The 24,744-nt window shown below is 40.8% G+C and overlaps 1 protein-coding gene across 1 annotated transcript in view; it reads left to right on the top strand.

The window, feature by feature from the left end:
* ptch2 (patched 2) overlaps positions 1 to 24,744 on the top strand; it is a 132,281-nt gene that overhangs the window by 68,220 nt on the left and 39,317 nt on the right. The window contains exons 7-15 of the mRNA XM_069938870.1: positions 88 to 209; positions 5,392 to 5,539; positions 8,828 to 8,959; positions 10,502 to 10,657; positions 12,540 to 12,638; positions 13,282 to 13,407; positions 16,344 to 16,462; positions 17,507 to 17,912; positions 20,031 to 20,343. Coding sequence (XP_069794971.1) covers positions 88 to 209; positions 5,392 to 5,539; positions 8,828 to 8,959; positions 10,502 to 10,657; positions 12,540 to 12,638; positions 13,282 to 13,407; positions 16,344 to 16,462; positions 17,507 to 17,912; positions 20,031 to 20,343 — 1,621 coding nt within the window. The remainder of the gene's footprint in view (positions 1 to 87; positions 210 to 5,391; positions 5,540 to 8,827; positions 8,960 to 10,501; positions 10,658 to 12,539; positions 12,639 to 13,281; positions 13,408 to 16,343; positions 16,463 to 17,506; positions 17,913 to 20,030; positions 20,344 to 24,744) is intronic.

Here is a 24,744-nt window from a genome sequence, read left to right as displayed (position 1 = left end):
AGAGTAAAACCTAAATTTTAGGTGAACTTAAAGGTCACAGTGATGCTACTGAATATAAATAACTAAACACATTTTGCATTGTTGCAGGCTCCAAATATTGCCACAGAATTAATGGGAGGTTGCCACGGATTCTCAAAGAAGTTTATGCATTGGCAAGAGGAGCTGATTTTGGGTGGCGTAAAGAAAAATCCCCAGAACGTACTGTTGAGGTAAGGCACGAAGGAGAGGAGAAGTTATAGAGAACTGAGTTAGAGGCCTTGGTGGCAGAATGAAAAGGAATTTAGACTTCTCAAATTCTTGACAATTCGTTTTAAGTAACTCCAGAGTGCTAGGGTTAAAGTGTCTTAAGCAGCTGATGGGTACAGTAGGGAAAAACTTTGATTCTCTCCATTATTCATGGTACGTTTGGAGCAAAGATACCTGAAATACCCGAGAACCTCCTTCTCTTGATATCCACTGCCTCTGCATATAGAATTTTATCTCCCGTTGACTTAATACCCTGATAACACTATTCACATTTTTTAAACTCTTTAAATTGTTTATTATAGTTAAATGCTAATTTGTTTAAACATCAATTAAAACATGCCATAACATGTTTAAATAAAACATCAAACCCAACCCAGATACAATGTAATTGTAATTCTTCCCTGCAATCCCGGTTCAAATGACACAGCTCAGAAATCCTTCAGTGAGTCTAATCTGGTACAGGATCTGTGAGCAGGTTGCATAACCTCAACACCGCAGCACCTCAGCAGGATTCTGTTCAACCATTGGGCCAGACTGAAGCTAGAGAATGGCAGTGGAGCAGGGCCAGGTCCAATCGGGCTTTTCATGGAATTCTTGGAACTTTGCTGGACCAGCAAAATTAGCACAATTTGGCTAATATTTCGATGAAGGTGGATTTGGTTTGTTATGGTCTCAGGTGGTTGAAAAGGCTGATTTGCCTTCCAACAACTGCATTACAAAGGAATTCCTTGCAAGGACAATCATTTCTACCTTTGGACTTGATCATTAGAATTGTCAATTGGACTTAGTAAATGGGCCATATAATCCTGCCTCCTAGCATTCCTTAAAACGGAGCTCCTCCATCAGCCAGCTCCCCACCATGACCACCAGCCCCCCCACATCTCCATCGGGCACACAAAACTCAAAACGGTCAACCAGTTTACCTATCTCGGCTGCACCATTTCATCGGATGCAAGGATCGACAACGAGATAGACAACAGACTCGCCAAGGCAAATAGCGCCTTTGGAAGACGACACAAAAGAGTCTGGAAAAACAACCAACTGAAAAACCTCACAAAGATTAGCGTATACAGAGCCGTTGTCATACCCACACTCCTGTGCGGCTCCGAATCATGGGTCCTCTACCGGCATCAGCTACGGCTCCTAGAACGCTTCCACCAGCGTTGTCTCCGCTCCATCCTCAACATTCATTGGAGCGCCTTCATCCCTAACGTCGAAGTACTCGAGATGGCAGAGGTCGACAGCATCGAGTCCACGCTGCTGAAGATCCAGCTGCGCTGGGTGGGTCACGTCTCCAGAAGGGAGGACCATCGCCTTCCCAAGATCGTGTTATATGGCGAACTCTCCACTGGCCACCGAAACAGAGGTGCATCAAAGAAGAGGTACAAGGACTGCCTAAAGAAGGCTCTTGGTGCCTGCCACATTGACCACCGCCAGTGGGCTGATATCGCCTCAAACCGTGCATCTTGGCGCCTCACAGTTCGGCGGGCAGCAACCTCCTTTGAAGAAGACCGCAGAGCCCACCTCACTGACAAAAGGCAAAGGAGGAAAAACCCAACACCCAACCCCAACCAACCAATTTTCCCCTGCAACCGCTGCAACCGTGTCTGCCTGTTGTCAGCCACAAATGAGCCTGCAGCTGACGTGGACATTTACCCCCCTGCATAAATCTTCGTCCGCAAAGCCAAGCCAAAGAAGAAGGTCCACTTTGAAGGGAGTCTGGCTAAAGGAGGAGACAAACGAACGGCAGGTTTTTCTTAACTGAAAAGGGTATCAATATTGGGATTCCCTTTGAAAGGCTGTCTCACTACCAAGATTTTCTTTAAAAAGAAAATCATTTCAAATTATGTCATTATTTTTATCTTGTGTCTCAGCATCAAGAACTAGCAGATTTATCATAAAGTTGAGAAACAAGAGTTGGCCAGAGTGCAAGGGGGTAAGTTAATAGATTTCGCTGTGCAGGATTGATGCCTAATCTATGCTAGGTCTTGCCAATGGAGAGCTAAGCACATCTCAAGCACTGAATGCAAGAGGTCAGGTTGGAAGAGGTTGATGTGAATCTCTGCCTCACCTGAAAGGGATGATTAGGTCCTTGGTGACAAGGGAAGAGGTATTGAGTTTCGGAGGCTTGCTGGACCTCATGCCGAAAGCAGAAACCCAAAGGTGTAAAGATATAGGAATGGAGTTATTTCGATGGTTGAGTTAAGACTCTTGCACAGTAGTATCTATTCGCATGTGCACAGAAGTGTTCAATCATGTTTCTGGATAAGCAATGCATTTCATAACTGTAGCCATATCAATTCAACTGATTCTCATTATGATGTGTTATTGGGAGCTGTTCTCAACCAGGTCACTGGAATTTTTGTTATCAATTCATTGATCTGAAATTCCAAATAGAAATTGCTCAGAATCTTACACAAATCAGACTGCATCTACAGACACAGGGAGATTTCAGGTCAGTGAACCGATGAAAAATCAATAAAAGGCTGGCTGGTCTTCTAAGTATTTCCATTCCATTCCATTATTATTTTGCCTATATTATCACCATGCTCAGCATTTTAGCTTGTGTAACTTCACCCAGAATATTCCAGAGTGTAGCAATGATGCTAACATAATTTTAAATATTAACATGCCTTTAGTTAAAGTAAAATATAGCATCAGTGATATTCTCACTCAAAGGACTTCACCTTGACGTTAATAAAAATGATATCTGTCCAAAAAGATGCTTAATTTCCATTGTTAAATTAATTAAGTTTCTTTTTTTAGTTTAATTTTTTTTCTATTGTTTTTAATTTAGAGATACAGCACAGAAACAGGCTCTTCCAACTCACAAGCCCATCCCACCAAACTGCCCCAATAACCTGCAAACCCTGTAAGTTTTTGAAGGGTGGGGGGAAAGCAGAGCACCTGGATGAAACCTATGTGGGTCACGGGGAGAACATACAATCTCCTTACAGACAGCACCGGATTCGAACCCTGGTCGCTGGCACTATTAAGCGTTGCGCTAACCGTGCCACCTCATGTTGATTAATGGAAGTGTGTGTGTGTTTTTTTAATAGAGCAGAGGGAAAGGAACAGGTGGCTTTAGTGGTGTGGTGACATAGAATGTGAGTTTCATAAAACAATACGTCAGTGGTGATCATTACTCGGCTTGCAGCTGCTGTAGCAAATATGAGAGTTTCTTCTTTTCCCGAACTAATAAAGTACTTTTTTACACCTTGCAGCAAAAGCAGTGGTGAAAGTTGGCTGCTAATCTCCCTGCGTGTCTCCATGTTATGCCTAGGGAGCTGCGTGTGGCGCTGGAAAGACAGGAGAAAATAACACAGATCATTTCAAATTAGAAAAAGGAAATAGTTTAAATCATGTAAAAATGAATGGAATGTTATACAATCTCAGAACTTTTGTGCTTTTTTTTCCTATTTAAAATCGATGTAAAATGAGTGGGATTACAACAGAGTTGGTGCATTGCCCAGAACATGACCTGGGAAATCTCCATGGATGTGGTGCAATCCCTTTAAACAGACCATGAAAGACTCGGAAACATTACTTTGTGATATGATTTATGATATCCTAGTTTTGCTCTTTGAGCTCTGATTGTCAGGGTGCCAACCAGGAGGCTGCCCAGTAGCTGAAAACAGAGCCTGAATTTGCACCTGTGGTTCCACTCTTGTGAAATCTCCGTGATGAAGTGCCATAAAATTGTGGTGCAGTTAAGGTGCTGGGAGGGGCCTAAAAACATCGTGCTGGAGGCAATGATAGGTCACCTGACCCTGATCTAGAGTTTCAGGCTGAGACCACAGGATCCTGACTGAATGACATGTAGACAAGTGAGAACAGACACTGGTGGAAAACAAAAAAAAAAGCTGCTTCTCCAAAGAAAGTGTTCTTTAACTCTTTCCAGAGCAGACACTGCGCGTTACCTTATTTTTCTACTCGCCCAACAATCAGTGTATACTCATCTCTTTTCTTTCATTTCTTTTTCCTTTCATGCCTATTCCATCTTTATTGGAGCACAGCTATGGAAACAGATGCTCTTTTTAATTAATTATAGCTCTTTCATATTGGCCCTGAAAATGAATAGCACCAGTCACCTCGTTAACTGAGAAGTTGATGCAGTAGCTCCCAACAATATCCATCCTCCTCACTACATCAATGATGAGCATAGCATGATGGTAGACTTTAGAGAAATAACGATGGCTGAAACTCTTAGTATTTGCATCAAGTCATTTGGCGTGCAGCTAAAATGTTCTTTACCTTTCCATTTCTTGTGCTCATTGACTCTGATGTGTGCTTCTCCACAACCGTCCAAACTGCAGGCACTGACGCTAAGGGCCAAGCAGCAAAATGTGTGCATGTTGACAAGTGTTTGATGGTGACAAGTATTGCAGCTAAGCCTGAGAAAGGAAGCAGAGAGTCCCGGAGTCACTCACGATGATGGATCTTTTATCTGGCACATTGGCTCGATGATGAGATCCGTGTGACTGCTGCCTGGCCTGCTGTTATTTCCAGTGGTGCTTTGCTTATATTTCAGGTGCCCAGCAGGAGGTTAGTTAGAGTTGAGCCCAATCCACCTCTCCTCCGACAGCTCAGGCTGTCACAGAGTTCAGAGAGTGGAATTAAATTCCAGTTCTTGGCCCCCAAATGGATTGAAGTTCTTTGCTTTTCATGATTTTCTGGGTTTGAAATAAAAGAGCAAAAATGCACACTCTACCGATAAAACCTTGATTTCAAGATTCAATTTATCTTTAAAAGCAGCGTCGTATTACATGAAATTTCTTTAGTCTGCTCTAAGAGACAGATTCACCTTTGGCAGAAATTGCCCAAAGCGTGTCCTACAGTCAGAGAAAGAGAAGCAAAGGAAGAGTTCCTCCCAGAGTCACTGCGTGTCCGTGGATTCGCCACTAGCACTCCCGCAGCGACACAGAGTCCAGTCCAAACCATGGGCAATCCGAGCCCCAGACCTAATTAAGCAATACCTGAGGTTCTGATACACCGCGTTAATACTTCCTCTCCTTATACAAATCTAAAACTGCGCTGAAGGGATTTCTGGAAAAGAGCTTTGTAGTGATTTTCGAAAAGTGATAATAAAAATTCAAGGGTTCTTTTACAAGTCAGTGAAATGTGTATTATTTTCCCCCACTCAAGTGCTGAAGCTCTACAGACCATGTATCTGCTGATGAGCCCCAAGCAACTTTATGAACATTTCAAGGATGATTACGAAATCCACGATATCAATTGGAACCTGGAGAAGGCAACGGCCATTTTGGAAAGTTGGCAGCGGAAGTTTGTTGAGGTATTGACAAATGCAATCTTTTCTGCTCCTTTTGTTTTACAGGCGGGAGGAGGGGGGAAATGGAATATGAATTGATGCTGTGAGTATGGAACTTGCCTGCTTGGTGGGAAAGATAAAAAGGCTCAGCAGGTGAACTTGTTGACTGTGACGATGCTTGGATCTGTCACTCCTGTCCAGTCCTGCAGTGTACCTGAGCTTATGGCATCCAAGTTCATGCTCTATGGCCCCTGGGTCCAAACTCTGAAGCAAATAGGAAGTTGTCAGATCCAGTCTCTTCAGGAGCCTCAATCAGCATCAGAACCCTCACGACTCTTGGTTCCAGAAGCCATTCGCCAGTAGTCCACGTCCTTGTGTGAGTTCTTTAGTTGTAGGACCCTGCAGTGGTTCACTGCTGTGGTTTCCTAACCTACAGGATCCTCTACCAGGCTTCTCCTTCTCAGTGAGGTGAGGGGCAGGAGTCCTGGTTGGATGCCTGGAGACGATCTGCTGCTTCCCCAGAATCTGCAACTCTCGTGGACTGGGCTGTCAAGTGAAGGTGCTGAACCTCTCAAGATGGAAAAATTGCTGCTGGCTTCATTCATAGAGGTGATTTAAAAACATCTTGAAGACAAAGATATCAAGAAGATATTTGTTGAGGAGACGTATTTCGAGGTAGAGTAGTTACATTGTATCAGTGGAATGGAGAGGAGTTGCAGGAGGATTAAAAGATCTGCTGTAGATTGGATGGCTGAAGAAAATGGTGTCTTTGGAGCCTGCTGGAAGGGTTTTTTTTCCTTTTTAAAAAATTTTATTTGGGAAAATCTCCAAACATGAGAAATTATAAATGGTAGAAGTATGAGTGCCAGACAAAGGTTCAAACTACAACTCCTTAGTAAATTTTAGATCTTTTTGAGGTTATTCTTAATGAGGTTCATTGTCAAACAATTCTACGACTGATTCCACCTGCATTGAATTCATCCATCGTTATTGAATGAAGATCTACCGGGACCAATGCCTGAAGAGGGCGCACAAAATCAGTGAATCGGTGCGGACTCGAAAGGCCAACATGGCCTGCTTTCGCTCCGTAAATGGTTATATGGTTATATGGGTTTTTATCAGCATAAAATGAGACTTACTAGAGACTCTGTCATTTATATCAGTCACATTGGATCACCAAGGATACCTTAATTATTAGTTCCAGTGCATTCAGCACACTTAGGTGTTTCCATTGAGTGAATAAGATCGTGCAAGCAATTTGGTTCCATTTATTAAATGCCTCCAAGTGAACTTAGGGGATTTATTTCTATGGGAAAATACTTCAAGGGGTTTTTTTTCACCAATAAAGAAAACAAGCACACTTTTCTCTTTATTTTCAATTGGATTCATTCCAGTGTGTGAGGGAGAATTGTTTCTGTAAATGCTGGAATTACTCATCAGGCTGATTTCCATCAGTCTGCAGCTGTATTGTACAAGGAGTCAGATTCTGGGCTCCTGACAGATGGAGAGTTATGGGAACAAGCTGTTTGGTGATAACTGACACCCAGATGCTGATTGCAAGAAGACCCGAGGCCTATGAAAAGCTTGCCTGGAAAGGGAATTGGGTTGTGTTGGGGGTGAATAACAAATGTGGAAGATGTTTCACCGATTCCCAAGGTTGCAGTCCCTTTAGCTGTGGCAGCTTAGGTGCTGAATGATGGGAACGTTGCTGTGCTCCAGAGGCCATGTGATCTTGCCTGACCTTTGACCATAATGATCTTTGGCATCTGCAGCCATTACTCTAAGCTGTCAGGAATCAAAATAATGTATTTTTACTTGTTAAAAGGAGCACCCCCAGAAAAAGAAGAAACAATCTTTTCTTGTCCGGGATTGTCAAATTTGCATTTGGATAAACCCTGTCAAAATAAATTGAATGGCTTCAATGTTTAGTTTAACTCTTTTTGATAAGATACAAAACCAGAGGAAGCTCCAGGGAATTAGAATGTTCTGATGTTTTAATTTAATTATTCTGGATTTATATTCAAATTGTATTAAACTGTTAAGGCATTTTTTTTTTTTTGTTGCACAAATTGATTGAAAATACCTACACGGTTTTAGAACTAATTAGCAGTCAGTCCTCCATTCAATTGTACATGTTCCTTTAAACCTGCAGCAAACATGTACATCTTGTTTGGTGAAGAATTCAACCCCTGGTTATATTATCCTTATCTGCCTTACTGCAACATGGCTTACTGAATCGTTTGTCTCTTCAGGACTTTGCACTAAGCTATTAAAAGTGACTCTTGCAGATTGGCCTGGGGAGAAGTCTTCTGTTAAATTTCAGCCTCCAAAAACCTAAGGCAGTGAACCAAATAACCTACCCTGGTTTTCCAATGTTGTGAACCACCAGGCTGTAAATGGATGGAATTGTATATATTTACCCTCAACAGTTTCTAGCAACAGGTTCTATTTTCTAAAACATTACATAAATAATATATTTTAAAATATGAATATAAACTCATCTGAGGCTTGGTGACAAATTGCATCTGAAGAGTGAAAGTGCCATGACTATAATATCATATTCTTGATAACATCATGGATAAAGAAACCAAGTCATGATAAATCCTTTAAAAGAATTGTTGTTTGGCCATATGGTTCAGAGTTGCCACTTTTTCACACTTTAGTGATAGTAAAGTCAAGAGACATAATTTGCACCCTTTAAGAATAGATATTAATTTCCTTGCTATTTTACTGACCATGCCCATTGGGTTATTAGGCCACTCCGAGTAATTCGATCCATAATTTGCTTTGAGCCATCAATAATTTGGATGTCACCAAGAGTCTTTGGATCCTCAAGACACAAGTGAAAGAATATTTGCAATTTCCCTTGTGGAAAACTACTGCAAGCTTTTGTCCAAACCTATTGTTCATTATATGGACACCTTTCAGCCTGAGACTAATAGTGGGTCATTTTTGGTGAATAGTGGGTGATTTTTTTTTCAAATCAAGAACCTTGAGATTAATTGTAACATAGCAATTAATTCCTTGGTTTGGGAATCAACCAATTCAACACAGGACAGAAAGCAGACGCAAAACTGTCTGCTTCTCTTTTTACCGGAGAAATCTCGACTGAGCAATTTTCACTTTGAATTTTCGAGGAATTTGCTACACCATCAAATGAAGACCTTAAAATATTTGTTTCACTTGAATATATATTTTCATGGGCCAGTAATATCATTTTTAACCTATCTCCGGGGAAAGAATCTCAGGGTTGTATGTGATGCCATGTGTATATTCTGAAAATAAATCTGAACTTTGAACTTCTGGTTGTAGGTGGCTCAACAGACTCTGCCTCAGAACTCAACACAAAATATCCATGCCTTTTCCACCACCACCTTCAATGACATCATGAAGTCTTTTTCTGATGTCAGTGCCATCCGTGTCGCTGGAGGGTATTTGCTAATGGTAGGCATACTTTTATCCATAGATCTCCATTTCATGTTAACATCATCTTGGTTTGCCTCACAATGCAAGAAAGACATACAAACACAGGAGCAAGAGTAGGCTATTTAACACTAGGAGCCTGTTCTAATACTATTTCAGAGGATGACAGTTGATCTGTGAAATATATGGGCACAGGCTTCAAGTTTAGTGCAGACTTTGATCTGAATTCTACAACCCATGTTGAAGTTCAGATCAGATTTTCCTTTCTATGTGAATCTTCTTCCAAATGCTGAGCAGATGGTGCAGTACTGGTGAACTTCAATATTGCATCCCACATTTTCATCCCACTTATAAAGTATATAAATTCAGATCAGATTGATGACAGTAATCAGATTTGTGTATATATGTATATTAAATGAATTGCAAGGCGGAGAGAAATTCTAAAGAAATGCTTATATCATTTGAACAATTAGATTGGTTACATGTTTAAACTACACTCTGATCTTCCAGCTTCATTTGTAATTGTTTTTCTGTAATTTGCAATCTCTGTGTTTATAGTGGAATCTGGCTTTAAAGATGGATCATGGAGTGTAATGAAATTATGCTGCCTGTGATAATACTGTTGTGCATCATTTTTACATCTCCAGGCCTCTCAGTTGGTGCTCCACATATTTGGCACTTTAGATCAATAATAATGTACGTTAAAGTATTAGATAATAGCATACTCTGGTCTTTTCTGACCTTAAAATATCTGGTCCAAAAACAGTGCATTGATCCATTAACTGCATGAATCCACTTTTTTTTAAAAATATGGGCAACAAATAGGAAATTGGCCTCTTTGTATTTTGGGTGCATCTGTTCAGTTTTAAAGGCATAGTTTTAAAGAAGTAAATTAGTTGCATTAGCCAACCTTCTTTCACGTCCTCAAAATTTCCCCAGTGACTTCAACGTCTACACAGTGATGTGTGTGCAAATATTGCAGGCAGTCTCCAGGTACCATGGATTAATTAATCTGCTTACATGGTGTTAGTTGAGAAATGGGTACAGGCCTTAGTTATGAGTACCTATCATCCAATGAACCAAGCAACATTTCCTCAGTACAGCATTAAATTACTTGGGTAGGTTACTTGCTCATGTCTTTTCAGTGTTCAGTACCTACTGATCAAGAGATGAGGCCTTGTTAGTGAACTTGCTACTACATGGTGGTTATGATAACTTGAGTTAAGCAAGATATTTTCTTCCAACCATGATCAAAGGAATCACGAATGATAAATGGAAGAACATTACCAATGAATCACCCTGATTTGAATTGAAACAATATGGTACCATAGAATTGTAACTTTAGTGATTCTGAAAGGTAGAACTTATATTAATAAAACAGATTTCACTATCTCAACACATCCCCGCCGTGCCCCACAGCCCAATGAAATGCCTTTGATGTGTAGTCGTCTGTAATGCTGAGGCTTAACTGAAACATTGACATCTGCTGAATATTTTCAGAATTTGCATTTTCTATTTCTCCTGCATTGTTGCATCTTGATGTCTTTTTTTTTCTCCCTTTAGTTGGCATATGCCTGTGTGACCATGCTAAGGTGGGACTGTTCAAAATCCCAAGGGGCTGTGGGTCTAGCTGGTGTCCTGCTGGTGGCATTGTCAGTAGCTTCAGGACTGGGACTGTGTTCACTTCTGGGCATTTCATTCAATGCTGCAACTACCCAGGTAAATAATTCTCAAGTCCTGTTTCTCGCAAATAATTTTGTTTCAAGGTTATAATCACATTGTACCTGGTGTAATAGGAAGGGTTTGTTTAATGAGCTGACCACCAATTCAGATTTCAGATTTATTGTCAGAGTTCCCTCATAACATCACTACAATCCTAAGATTCTTTTTCCATGGGCAAAGCAGAATGATCACTTATTGGTAGTGCAAAAAACTATTATCAAGAAGAAATATAACCATATAACCATTTACAGCACAGAACAGGCCAGTTCGGCCCTACTAGATGTAAACTAACTGTGCAATACAGAGAGAAAAAAAAACAATAAAATGCATGTGTAAGAGTCCTTAAAATAAGTCCCTGAATGAATTTATTGTTGAGGAGTCTGACGGTGAAGGGGTAGCAACTGTTCCTGAACCTGATGGTGTGAGCTTTGTGGCACCTGTACCTCTTTCCTAATGGTAGCAGCGAGAACAGCACATATACTAGGTGGTGTGGATCCTTGATGATTGCTGATGGTCTCCAACAACAGTGTTCCCCGTCGATGATCTCGATGGTGGGGAGGGTTTTGCTTGTGATGTCCTGGACTGTATCCATTACCTATTGCAGGGCTTTACGCTCAGGGTTATTGGTGTCCCTATACCAGACCGTGATGCAGCCGGTCAGCCCACTTTCCACCACACATCTGTTGAAATTTTCCTGGGTTTCTAGAGTCATACCAAACCTCTGCAAACTCCTGAGGAAGTAGAGGCACTGACATGCATTCTTCATGATGCCGTTAATGTGTTGGGTCCAGGAAAGCTCCTCCAAGATAGTGACCCCCCCACCCCCCAGGAGCTCAACTGTAACTTGCATATAAAGGTGAAAAGTAGAAGAGCAAGAGCACATTACAGGGTGTAATGTTACTGTTAAATTATCAATTAGTACACAGCAAAGGTAGTATTAGATCACTATTGTGAGGTTCATTCTAGAGCCTGCTGGCTGCATGGATGGAACTGTCATTGAACTCAATGGTGCATGATCTTAAACCTTCCCACCCCTGATTGGAGAAGGGAGAAAGAAGTGGTGTTGGGGTGAGATGAGTCCTTCAGTCTGTTAGCTGCCTTTCCAGGACAGTGGGAAGTGTAGATGGAGCTGAAGGATGAGGAGAGAGATTTGTGTAATATTCTGAGCTGCATTCATCACCTTTTGCAGCTTCAAATCTGGGGTGGAGGTGTTCCTGTAGCATGCTGTGATGCATCTAGCTCACCTACTTCTACCTGTAAAAGTTGTTAATGGACATGGTGGTCATGCCAACCTCCGTAGCCTTCCAAGAAAGTGGAGCGATGGTAGACTTTCCTGACAGGTTTGGTCATTGGAATTGTTTGCTCCCAAGAACTGGAATCTATCTACTGTGGCCACTTCAACACATTGATTCTCAACGTGGGAGTGGGTTCCAACTCCTTCCTCCATCTTGAAGACTATGATCAGCTCCTTTGCTAAAACTGAGAGAAAGGTTGTTACTTAGACTGCAATCTCCTCCCTGTATTCTCTTTCATTATTATTTAATATCTGGCCTAAGGCTGTGGTGTTACTAACAATTCAAGATGGACTTGGAGTTGTGGGGTATAGGGAGTCTGTTAGGAGGATGAGCACATATCCTCGTGGAATGCCAGTGCTGAGTTTGATCATGATGGAGGTGTTGCTTCCCATCTTTTCTCATTGTGGTTTGTTAGACATGAAGTCCAGGATCCAGTGCAGAGGGCCCTTCCCCACAATTGAAAGTTCTCATTGGAATTGTGGAAGAGAAATACTGCTTTTGTCAATAATTAGAAGTGATTTATGTTCAGAACACATTTTGAGAGTAATGAATATTAACAATTTCTTCACATCTCCTGAATCTAGGTCTTACCATTTCTGGCACTGGGTATTGGTGTTGATGACATGTTTCTCCTGGCTCATGCATTCACTGAGACAGGCCAAAATAAGAACATTCCTTTCAAGGTAAAGATCAATCTTTACATGCGACTCAAATACAATGTTGCTCCTTTTCAATGACTATTCTGGGAAATTCAGGGAGACCTTGTAAACTTTCCACACTGTCGATAGGGCACATTTCTATGTCAACAAGTTTGAATTAGTTGAAAAATTAAGAAACCCATGTCTCTTGGTCAAAAACTCCTTTTAAGTGACTCTGACAGGAATCTTTGCACCGTCAATTTCTGATGCATGCCTTTCTGGGTAATCTTAATGTTAATGTTCACATTGTGTATTCCTATCAAAAGTTTAATCAGACTGAAATAAGGTGGGTCACACTGGGCTTCAAGGATGGATTCCACAGCCAACTCAATAGTAGCAAACACTTTTTTTCTGGAAACTGAAAATCCATGATATAAATAGAAGTTCAGACAATAGCAAATTGGGCACCAAAGTTGGAGAGAGAAGCAGAGTTAACATTCCAGGTAGACAAGCTTTCAACAGCTATCACCATTTCGTTAAGCTTGAGACCAATTATAAAAATATACTTCATGTTTGATTCGATATGCAATGACTACTGTTTGCTTGGTTCAGTTTTCACATAAGTATAATTGATCTTCATAACGTGAAACATTTCAATTGCTATTCTCTGTTTTGTTTTGTACTAAAGGATAGAACAGGCGAGTGTTTGAGACGGACTGGGACCAGTGTTGCCCTCACATCCATCAATAACATGATTGCTTTCTTTATGGCTGCTCTTATTCCCATCCCTGCACTTCGTGCATTTTCCTTACAGGTAAGCGAATTGTATAAGTCAGTTACAGTATGCATAAGGTGTTTAATACATTGCTCGAGCCTTTTTAAGTAAACCTGAAAAATGTTTGTGTACTTAAGTTGAAGTGGCGGGTGTGGAGCGGGGGGGGGCATGCGAGGTGACTGAGCAGATTGGATGAGGGTGGATTAGGGGCTTTAAATTCCTTTGCTCCAGGTGTTGCATGCTTCTTTGAATTTACCTGCACCACCCCTGTTTCTTACCTGCAGATGTCTGCCACAGAGGGGCTTAACTGTCTGCCAAACAACAAAGTAGATTGTCATTAGGTGTGTGTAACAGAACCTTCTGCAGTCAAAATTTAAAAGGTGCCATTTTGTAAGGATAGGATCATCACGGCATGACCCCTTGGTTTAAGATAAGATTTAGGGTGTCATCTGCATTTTTTGTTTGTGCGCTTGAAAGGCAATCACGGCAATCAAAGTTTACATGTCGCTTTTCCCTTTTGAGCTGCACCCACTTATAAAACATATAAATCCAATTCTGCGAATGGTAATGACAACCCAGTGGACATACTTCTACTACTGACAGTCGGTGACAACCTGTTTCCAATGTAAAAAATAGGCAAGTTAATTTTATGCCAGGTGGTTATATCACTACTTTTTTTTGGAAAGTAGTGACTATAATGTAAATGATCAATTAATAAGTGCAAGTTGGAGACCAACTGAAATGATATTTCTCATTAATTTTTAAAATTTTAAATTTAGACATTCTGCCACCTCTGGCCCACAAGCATGGGCCTCCCAAATAAACCAATGAACCTACAACCCCCTGTACACCTTTGAAGGGTGGGAGGAAACCGGATCCAGTCCATAGCCCCCATACTTCTGCCAGTGATATCCAGTCCATAGCCCCCATAATTCTGCCAGTGACATCCAGTCCATGGCCCCCATACCTTTGCCAGTGGCATCGGAGCACACAGATGAACCTCGTGCAGATATGGGGAGAGCATACAAACTCCTTCTCGACAGCATTTTGATAACTGCTATACCAACTGTGCCACCCATTAGGGTTCAATGAAGGATGTTCGTTTTGAATGATGTGAGGACATTAAAAACAAAAGTAAAAAACTGCAAATCTGAATCTATAAGAGAGAATGTTGGCTTGGTAACGGAGAGAGAAGTAAAAAGTAATTTTTAATCTGTGATCTTGAATTTGACAATTTGGAAGAAGAAAAGAGGTTGAAAGGAGCAGAAACGATAGTAGGGTGGAAACCGGAAAAATTAAATGATAAGGTAAAAGGGATGTCAGTGGGGCAGAGAGAAATAAATGACAGTTAGCACTGAAATATATTTGGCTCCATGAAGTCCAAGAAAACAGAGCACTGGTAATTTCAGTATTGAGGCCAGATGTGTGTGGGGCATCAAAACAAAAACTGACGTGATCTTGCTGCTGAACCATTAAGTCCGTAAAAGTGGTCTTGAGCTTCCAAGCACTTGCCATATTAATTGTCCATTGACTCATTCCCATTTAGACCAATCTACCCTCAGACTCTTACAGCATTCCAATTTAAGCTCAACACAAATTTCAAATGTATCCGGAGAATCATCCACAAATGATAGTCAAATCTTAATGCATGTTTACAAAAAATTGAATTTTATTTGGGGGGTTTGGGGGAGGGGGCTTTGTTGTCAGTATAACTACATGTGTGAAGGAAACAACATTTCTCGCATGCATTTACGTTTGATCTAAATGTATTTTTAGAGAGTTGGAAAATCATTCCTTTAGCTGTCTAACATTCTCCAAATTCACACCCAAACATACCTTTCTGGAATTTTTATTAAAATTGAGTTACTATTCATTTATTTTTCTTTGTGGAGAGGGAGTGGGATATCAGCCATAAAGTAGGAATGTCCAGTACATGAAAACTGCAACCCAGTCTAGAGAGTAAAGGCTAAAGAAGATATGTGTTCATTATTTCCACTGAACAATGATTGTTTTCCTCTCCCATGCTCTCTTTATTCTCATGCTAAATGGTGATCTGCTAAAAACTCCCTTCGGCCTACTGTACTTGGCTAAGCCTGGAGTCGCTGAAAACAGTACAAAGAGCTTTAAGCAGCATGAACCTGACATGGATGAACACGAGGCCAGCCTGCAAGCAGGCCTTCAATTTGCACAGCCAATGTCATTGGTATAAATGATGGGATATATCATCTACATGTCAGCTCCAGCAATGTGATCTGCCTGAGCTTACTGGGTGGTCCGGGAGATAATAATGTATTATAATGTCTGCCTTGGGCAACCTCACTCCCTCTTTATTCACTTACATCAGACTGCTGTGACCTTAGAAGTCTCTTTCACTTTAATGTTTACGTGGAGGAAGGGGTAGAGGGGGGGCATATTTTAGGCTGGGGGGGGGTGGTTCTTGCTTCAAAATTTTTCAGTGATTTAATATTTTCTTTGGCTAAATACAGGGCTTTGGTGAGGTCTGGAAATAGGTTGTTGTACAACTCACTTAAAGCTAGAAATATCTTGGTTAGAAATCAGAAACTGCTGTTCTTTGAATACTTTGCCCGAGGCCTGGGGCCTACAGTGAAGCTAAAGGTTTTCATCTGTGTTTCCTTTGAATCTTAAAGGGACACTCGTAACGGGTAAGCAGTCAGGCAAAACTGCACAGGAATTAATAAATAAAACAAGGATGCAGCAAGCAATCAGCAATAAATGCATTTTTTTTGGACCTAATATGGAAAGTTTAAAAATAGAGACAGAGTGACATATTATTTTGAGATACCTCTCCTCCATACCAGAGAATGAAGGATTCCTGTTGGGCTGTTGACTTTATCAGTAATGAAATCCATTTTATTAGCTTTCATGACTTTTTCAAAGCTATAATTCTGCAGATTTCAAAATCTTGGCAATTATATCAGAATATTATTAATATCTCCATCCCTTATCCCTCACAGGCTGCAATAGTTGTGGTATTTAATTTTGCCATGGTGCTCCTCATTTTTCCGGCCATCTTGAGTTTGGACCTTCATCGACGGGAAGACAAAAGGCTGGATATTTTCTGTTGTTTTTCCAGGTGAGGTCTGCTCTTACCACAGAGTTTGTAGGTATGATGAGAAAGATAATCCTTAGTAGGAATTTGTGCCATTATTTGTTCCAACTAGGAAGAGGAGAAACTGGTCAAAGACAAAGTGGGCCAATTACATTTAAGGTGCTTGATGTACAATTCCAAAATTTCTTTTGCATTGGTCTAGCTGATACAATGTACAGCAATGTACAAAAGTGCTGGAGAGTGGCAGCAGGTCATGCAGCATATATCGGAAATAAAGGGTAACCAACAATTTGGGCCTAAATCCTTCATCAAGAAATGAGCAAAAAACAAGGCACGCTGGGGTTGGGGAGGGGGGTGAAGGAGAGGACGAAGGATGGGGCAAGGGGGAAGAGCACAGGCAAATTTGCTGCCACTTCATTTGCAACTGTTCCCTGGTACGAAGGCTCACAAGAACCTCCAGCAGAGCTCATTGGCTCCTGGAGAATCGTCCCCAAATTTGACTCGGGACTTACTGGCTCAGAAGGCTGAGGCAAAAGATTCACAAGCTTCACTTCCTGGTGAGACCTTGACATTGACTAAATCATTGAATAAGGGGAGAGTCAAACCAACTCAAAATAGGAAGTTCTCTTAACATTGCTTGAGACACCTGCCTTTTAAACTAATGGCATATGAGAACTCCTATAGTTTCTTGTAGCTTTGAATAATCTCATGGTCTGGACACTATCATGGGTCAACCACATGAAACTCCTTACACACTGGCAACCACATGAAATGCTTTACACACTGGCATCCATCATAACCTTCCCAAGAACGGATGAACAGGAGACAAAGCTGCTTTCAACCATGAAAGGGCTGTGTGGGAGTAACTTGCCCAGGAATTAATTTAGGGGATAGTTAGAAACCATTAATGTTTTCTTCTCATGGTTTTTGATGATCAATGAATTCCTCAATAAAATTACAACTCTTAATTGTTTCCAGGCAATGTTCTCAGTGTTATAGTGCACTCAATAATGTCCACGGATGTAGGTGCAGGATGGATTACATGGGAACATATATTTTGTTTTTCAGTCTCTGCTCAACTCGAGTGATTCAGGTCCAACCGCAAGAGTTTGCAGATGCGAATGATAGCCATAACTATCACCCTACACTGAACAGAAGGCCAACGTTTACCCACAGCACCCAGATCACCACCACTGTGCAGGCCTTCACCCAGTGCGATCACACTGGGCAACACATTGTCACCATCATTTCTCCAACATCTCAGATCTCTTCAACTCCTTCAATTATCGTGCCTCCGGCAGAGCACATTGGCTCCCAGGGAATGGACCCCACCAGTTCAACTCGGGACTTACTGGCCCAGGTGGACGAGGCAAAAGCCTGCAGGGACTGCATTCAGATGCCCTTTGTCAAATGGAACTTGGCAGATTTTGCACGGGACAAGTACGCTCCACTCCTCCTTAAGACAGAATCCAAAGTAAGCAATTTTCCAACTGTTTTGTCTTTGTATTACGCTGAAGATCATTTTTCTAGAAATTTAATTTCATACTGTAGCTCTGATCATTTCAATTTGGATGAAACGAAGCACAAAAATGATAATTTCCTGGTTGTTTCTCCCCTTCCTAGTGTGAGTCATACTTTCTCGTCTTTCACTGATGAGTGATATTATTCCCTGTGCTGGGAAAATTAATTAACTTCCAGGACAATTGTGTTTTCTTTCTGCACCAACATAACCAGAACCCACTATGGTAAATCACATATTTACCACCTGTCCACTGGTGGAGAGCTTTACCCATGATACCAAACTCTTCTCTCCTCAACACCTTAATTGATCTTGGCCTCCAACTGCCAATCCCCCAGGCTCCTTTGACCCAATATCTCTTCGGTCTAAACCCTCATAAGGCCCTGGTTCTCAGAGGACCTGATTTCTCTATGTCAATGGTTCTCAACCTTTTACTTTCCACTCACATACCACTTTATGTATTCCCTATGCCATCGGTGCTCTGTGGTTAGTAAAGGATTGCTTAAGGTGGTATGTAGGTGGAAAAAAAAGTTTGGAAACCACTGTTTTAATCGTACTTAATTGACTCGTTATGTGTACGGTTTCATAGCTCCAAAGGAAATGAGCCAATGATCATTTTTATCAAGCAAAATATTTCATTAACAATTGGGTTTAGTGCAGTGGTTCTCAACCTTCCCTTCCCACTCACAGACCACCTTAAGCAATCCCTTACTAATCACAGAGCACCGATGGCATAGGGATTACTTAAAGTGGTATGTGAGTGGAAAGAAAAAGGTTGAGAACCACTGCTCTATGTCCTCCCCCAAATTCCACATTGGCTCACCCTTGATTCACCAGTCCACATGACAACCTCTGTCTCTGCTGGGCCCCAAATTCTTGCTATCGACCTCAAACCCCACACCCTTTTGTCCTGATCGTGAATCCTACACACCATTCCGGGTCTTGAAAGACCACTCAACTATTGGCCATCTTACCACCACCATCGCCCCCACTGACTTTCACTTGAACCCACAATTTTCTTTGCACTCCTAAAAGCGTAGGGAGAAAAAAAGTCAATCTGCTGGTTTAAGCATTGAGCCTTACAGAGGCAAGTATATGACCAGAATAGTTGCAGTGCAACCTGCAGCGATGGTGTCACCCATCAATACATGGGTGGCACAGTTTCTTGGCCCATGCCATTGCCATTGCCACTCCACAATGGCTCTTCCTGAAACTTCATCAGCCACACTTGAAAATCTGTTGCAGTTTCCTCACTGATATTGGGGTCAACATGATGAATCTTTCTCCCTGCCAGCACTACAAGTGCCACAAGGATACAAGGGGGTGCCTCGGAGCCTCATCGCCATCTGGGGCAGGCAAGAACTGCTGACCTGGACAGCATGCCCACTTCTTTATTTTTTTTTAAATTTAAGCATACAGCACGGTAACAGGGCCATTTCAGCCCACATTGCTGTCCAATTACACCCAAATGATCTACAACCCCCAACCCCTCATACGTTTTGAAGGGCGGGAGGAAACTGGAGCACTCAGAGGAAATCCACGCAGACACAGGGAGAACGTACACATTCATTACAGGCAGCAGTGGATTCGAACCCCAGTCTCGATCGCTGGCGTTGTAACTGTGTTGCGCTAACCTCTACACTAATCATGACACCTTGGTCTAGTGGTTAGGATTTGGTGCTTTCTCACTTCATAAGAGTGAATTCAAAAACAATTTTAATCCCTGATCTCCTTTATTATTTATGTTCAGTCTGCAGTATGAGAACTGGAGCCAGGCCTCCTTTTGCGTATTTTCCCATGATGGACACTGATACTAGGCACCTGCCACTTGAGCAGTAGAGTATCATTTTGTGTCCTGCCATCCATGACCTTTTGTTTTCAGTCCTTGATTATAAATCTCATTCCTTGCTTTTCTTTATCCTGGATGGCCTCTGGGCATGGTATTCTTGTAGCTGCCCTAGAGAAATTAAGTTCAAGGACAAAGTATTCTGGTGTGTCACCATAATTGCCATGTATTTTACACTGAAATGCTATATATTTATTAATTCATTTATGTTTTACTTAACAATCTAGATTGTTGTGTTAATCCTCTTCATGGCCTTGCTTGGGATGAGTCTTTATGGAACTACCATGGTTCATGATGGACTGTACCTTACAGACATTGTACCTCGTGAGACCAAGGAGTACAATTTCATTGAAGCTCAGTTCAAGTATTTCTCCTTCTACAACATGTACATTATCTCCATGGGAGGGTTTGATTATGCTGCATCCCAGAAGTTGCTGTATGACTTGCACAGAAGTTTTGATGGTATCAAATACATTGTTCGTGAAGAGAATAAAGACTTGCCAAAAATGTGGTTGCATTATATTCAAGACTGGCTAAGAGGTAAGATTTCAAAGCCCTCCTTTCATATTTTTCATACACAATTTAATTGTAAGCAGTGAAGAATGTAAAAGTTTGCATGGATTATATCAGTGCTAGACAAAAAAGCAAAGTTTGAGCATCTGAAGGTGAAATGCAGAAACTTGAAAGAAACCTCCATTGGTAGTTCAGAGTTAAAGAGACTACACCAGCTCTATAATAATCTGCTCCTAATCTTGTTTGTATATCCTCTGCCATCATTTTTATGACATGAGCTTTTGAATTTAACATCTGTTAATTAAAGCACTGCATGGGTACTTGAGGTGGGGTCTAGGGTTCTGCAGAATAGCATCAGAATGTATAGTTTGGGGCCTTGTGTACCCAAAGTGACAGTCACAGTGCAGTACTTCAAAGTATGTAAAGCACATGGAGACAACATTTTCTTGTGGCAAACATAGCAAGTGGGTATATATCACGCAGAACTATCAGAATCCTGTGAAGATTTATTGCAATTAAGCTAGCTACAATATGAATTGTTTGATGCCTTGTATTGCTAATGCAGAAGCAGAATAAAATGATTCTATATGTTAGGTGGTGATTGTGACAAAATATATTAACACAAAGCTACTGATACTCCCTTAATGATGTGAGGAATCTGGAATTAACTTCCCAATCTGTGTATTAATTATTTTCATGATTTCAGTTAATTATATTCCATACTTGGAACTCCTCATTTAATTTCACCTCAGGTTTTTTTTCTTATTGAAATTTCACTCTGGCTCCAATCATCTGTATTTGCTTCCTACACATTTTCCCCTATTTGCCCAGATCTTAAATTGATAAAGTAAGAGCAAGTTTGTTGCTTGTGACATTGGCTGTTTAATTGTCAGCAGGTTTTTAACAATGCTATGTTGAAAGGCCACACATTTCCTTGAAAGGTAAAGGAGGCAATAATAAATGATCCCATTGCAGTTAATCAACCCAAACTTGCAATTTCTCACGGGGGGGAGGGGTTAGAAATACATGTACCCTGAGTGTCTAACTCGTGAACAAAAGCTGTAAATGTTTCCCCAGTGGATTAACTTGTAAAAGAAATGCTAATCACAACTGAACTTTCCAGCACAAACCAATATTCTCTCTCAACCCATCATCCCTGTCATAACTACCACATGGATTATTCTAATATAGTTAACTAAGGCTCTAGGGGCAATTGCATATAACCTCCCAACTCTGGCCAACACTGTAATTTCTCCAAAGTTATTGCATTTGTGGGCTAATAAATTAATGAGAATACATATCCTTTAAATTTATTATAAAAATAATGCCAGGAAAACTGCCAAATGCCATCTTATTCTTCAACCAATGCTGTAGTATTTTATACAATTTTTTTTTTCTCTTGCTCGCTCCCCTGCATTTCATTTAGAATTCATGTGCACTCAGCTCAATCATATCAATTTCTTCACCTTGCCCATAAAATGTCTGGAATGTTTTCTATTTAAAGGCAAGTTGTTTATTCTGAGGCCTGTACATGATCTGCTGTATCTCAAACTTTGGAGATGTGGTTTTCCATGTAGCGTGCGTTGTTTTAAAAAGATTGAGGCAGGCACAAATGACAAGGGAATTGCGTCATGATTCTACAAAAAAAAACACTTTAGTTATGGTAATAATTATAAGATTCATTTGAGAGCATTTCTTGAAGAGTTTCGGTTTTACTAAGATGTTATGTCAAGATAGTTTGGACTACGATGATACAAAGTAACTTTTTTAATTAAAATAGGAATTGGATTTAAAACCTAATATTCCGATGTCCCTTTAACGATGAAAAACCTACAGAGATAAATGGTTCTACAATAGCATCGAGAGTGCCCATGTTAGCAATGCAATTGAAACAATATTTGAGCAAATGCACATTGTGCAATGTGGGTGGTCTGATAAAGTTAGGTTATGGATCATTTTTGCTGAGATAAATTGGAGAAGGTGGGGAGGGTGGATATAGTAGGGAAAAAACATGCTTTCCATGTTGTAAAACTGTATCTACTTCTTTGTCAATGTGATAAATCAACTGATTTATCTTTTTAGGCAAAAATTGAAACGAACTTTTTCATGGTCCTGGTGAAGCAACACATTTAACTGTTATAATCTACAGTGTGAGAGAGTGTAACTTGCTGAAAATATAAAAACATCTTCTCTTCTAGAATCAGAAAGCTTAATATAAAAGCTTGTAATATGGGTGAGATAAACACTCAAAGCTTGCATTAAGTGAAAACCAGGATTTGGGATAAAAGGTGCGTACACACACTGAATGAAATCAAGATGAAAAGGGCTTGGTTCTTCACTAGGATAACATGCTCATTCCACGACTAGCCCTTGTTCCAGTGGTACTGTCATAGGGTTATTAAAATAGCATTTACTACTTCCCACAGTGTTGTTCACCCCAGAGCAGCAGAAACAGCTTGCAATTATATAGCACTTTCAACATAATAAAACATAGCAGGGTGGTTCACAGAAGGAGACTTTTACAGTGTTAGACTGAAACAAAAGAGGTAATATTAGAAAAGGCTTGGTCAAGCAAACGGATCTTAACACGTTTCTTAAAGAGTTGGGGTGGTGGGGGGTGGGGTGGGAGAGAAATATTTATGGAGGGAGTTATTGACCTACAGACTTAGAGGCCAATGAGTCGAAGGAAATGGGGGAATACACCAGAGGCCAGAACTGGAGAAACACAGTTCTAAAGGAAATGGGGCTGAATCTGGTTATAAAGAAAGGAAGTGCAGAGAAAAAAAAGGACAAAAGGTAGGCAACATGCCTACACAGAATGAAGTTAAGAAAGAAGAACTACTTTGTGAGCAGTCTTCAGTGTAAACAGGAGTTACAGAAACACCCTTTATTTCCACCTGGCACTGGTCCATTTCCCATCTAAACAGAGAATGGTCTTTTCTATGCGTGTGTGGCGTTTAAATTCCCAGATTCAATTATAATGTGATTTGACTATCTGAATAAATTTGTGGGCGGCATACTTTATTCACTTTATGATGACTTGGAGAGTCATAGTCCTATTTATGGAGCACAGTATCAGGCCCTTTGGCCCAACCCATCCATTCTGACCAAGGTGATTTGTTCGGTTGGTCCCTTTTACTCACATTAGCCCCATATCCCTCTAAACCTTTCCTGTCAATATGTCTTTTCAATGTTATAATTGTATCGACCTCCACCACTTTCTCTGCAACTCGTTCCATGCACTCACCATCCTCCGTGTGATAAAAAGCTTGCCTCTCGGATGCCCCTTAAATCATTCCTCTCACACCTTAAACCTGTAGCCTTTGATTTTAGACTCCCGTACCTTGAGAAAAAAGACTGACCATCCACCTTAACTATGTCCCTCATGATTTTATAAACCTCCAACAGGTTACTCCTCAGCTTTCTTCACTTAGGGGAAACCAGTTCCAGTCTCTCTTCATAGGGGAAACCCTTCAGTCCCAATAAAAACTCTGCACGTACTCCAGGTTAATCTTACGGTATGGCAACCAGAGCCGCATCACAATAGTCCAGGCTCATTCTCTCCAACGTCATTCTCACCAATGTCCTAAACAGCACTGAGTTTATATATTTATATCTCAAAATAATATCTTTTCATTTAATCAACAGACTGTTATCATTTTCATTATAAAGTATCTTGCTCTACAATGGATTAGGCATGCATTTGATTTAGTAATGCCTTTTCCATTTCACAAAGTTTGGCTTTACAAAAGGGTGACACAATTAGCATGGCAGTTAGCGCAATGCTGATACTGTGCCATCGATCAGGACCAGGGTGTGAATCTTGCACTGACTGTAAGGAGTTTGTATGTTCTCCCCGTGTCTGCGTGAACTTCCTCTGGGTGCTTTGGATTCCTCCCATCCTTCAAAACGTACCTGGGTCATAGGTTAATTGGGTGGAATGAGCTTGTGGGCTGAAAGGGCCTGTCACTATGCTGTATGTCTAAATTTAAAATTTAAAAAAATTTAAAAATTAAATTTAAATTATCTCTCACAGGTCTGACAGACAAAGTAATGTATGATGACAGGAAATTTCAATGCACTTTCTAATAATCCAATTCCTTCCCTGAGACAAATTGCATGGAAAGCATCTTTCATAATATTTTTCCCCACATGATATGTTGACCTCACATGCATTCACCGTGAATTTCAGGACAAGATAGTCGCTCAGCTACGGGAAGCACAGCATCGCGATAGTAGAGTAGTTGCCTCCAGAGAGTGGAGTTCAATCCTGATATCTGGTGCTGTCTGTCCAGAGTTTGCATGTTCTTTTTGACTCTGTGGGTGCTCCAGTTTCCTCCCGAATCCCAAAAATGCGTGGGCTAATAGATTAATTGGTCACTTTAAATTTATCCTGGTGCTTAGGTGTGTGATAGAATCTGGAGTTAA

Source organism: Narcine bancroftii, chromosome 5 (assembly GCF_036971445.1).
Source record: "Narcine bancroftii isolate sNarBan1 chromosome 5, sNarBan1.hap1, whole genome shotgun sequence".
In the NCBI taxonomy this organism is placed as follows: Eukaryota; Metazoa; Chordata; class Chondrichthyes; order Torpediniformes; family Narcinidae; genus Narcine; species Narcine bancroftii.
The sequence above is the reverse complement of the archived record's forward strand: the minus strand, read 5'-3'. Positions and strand labels throughout refer to the sequence as shown.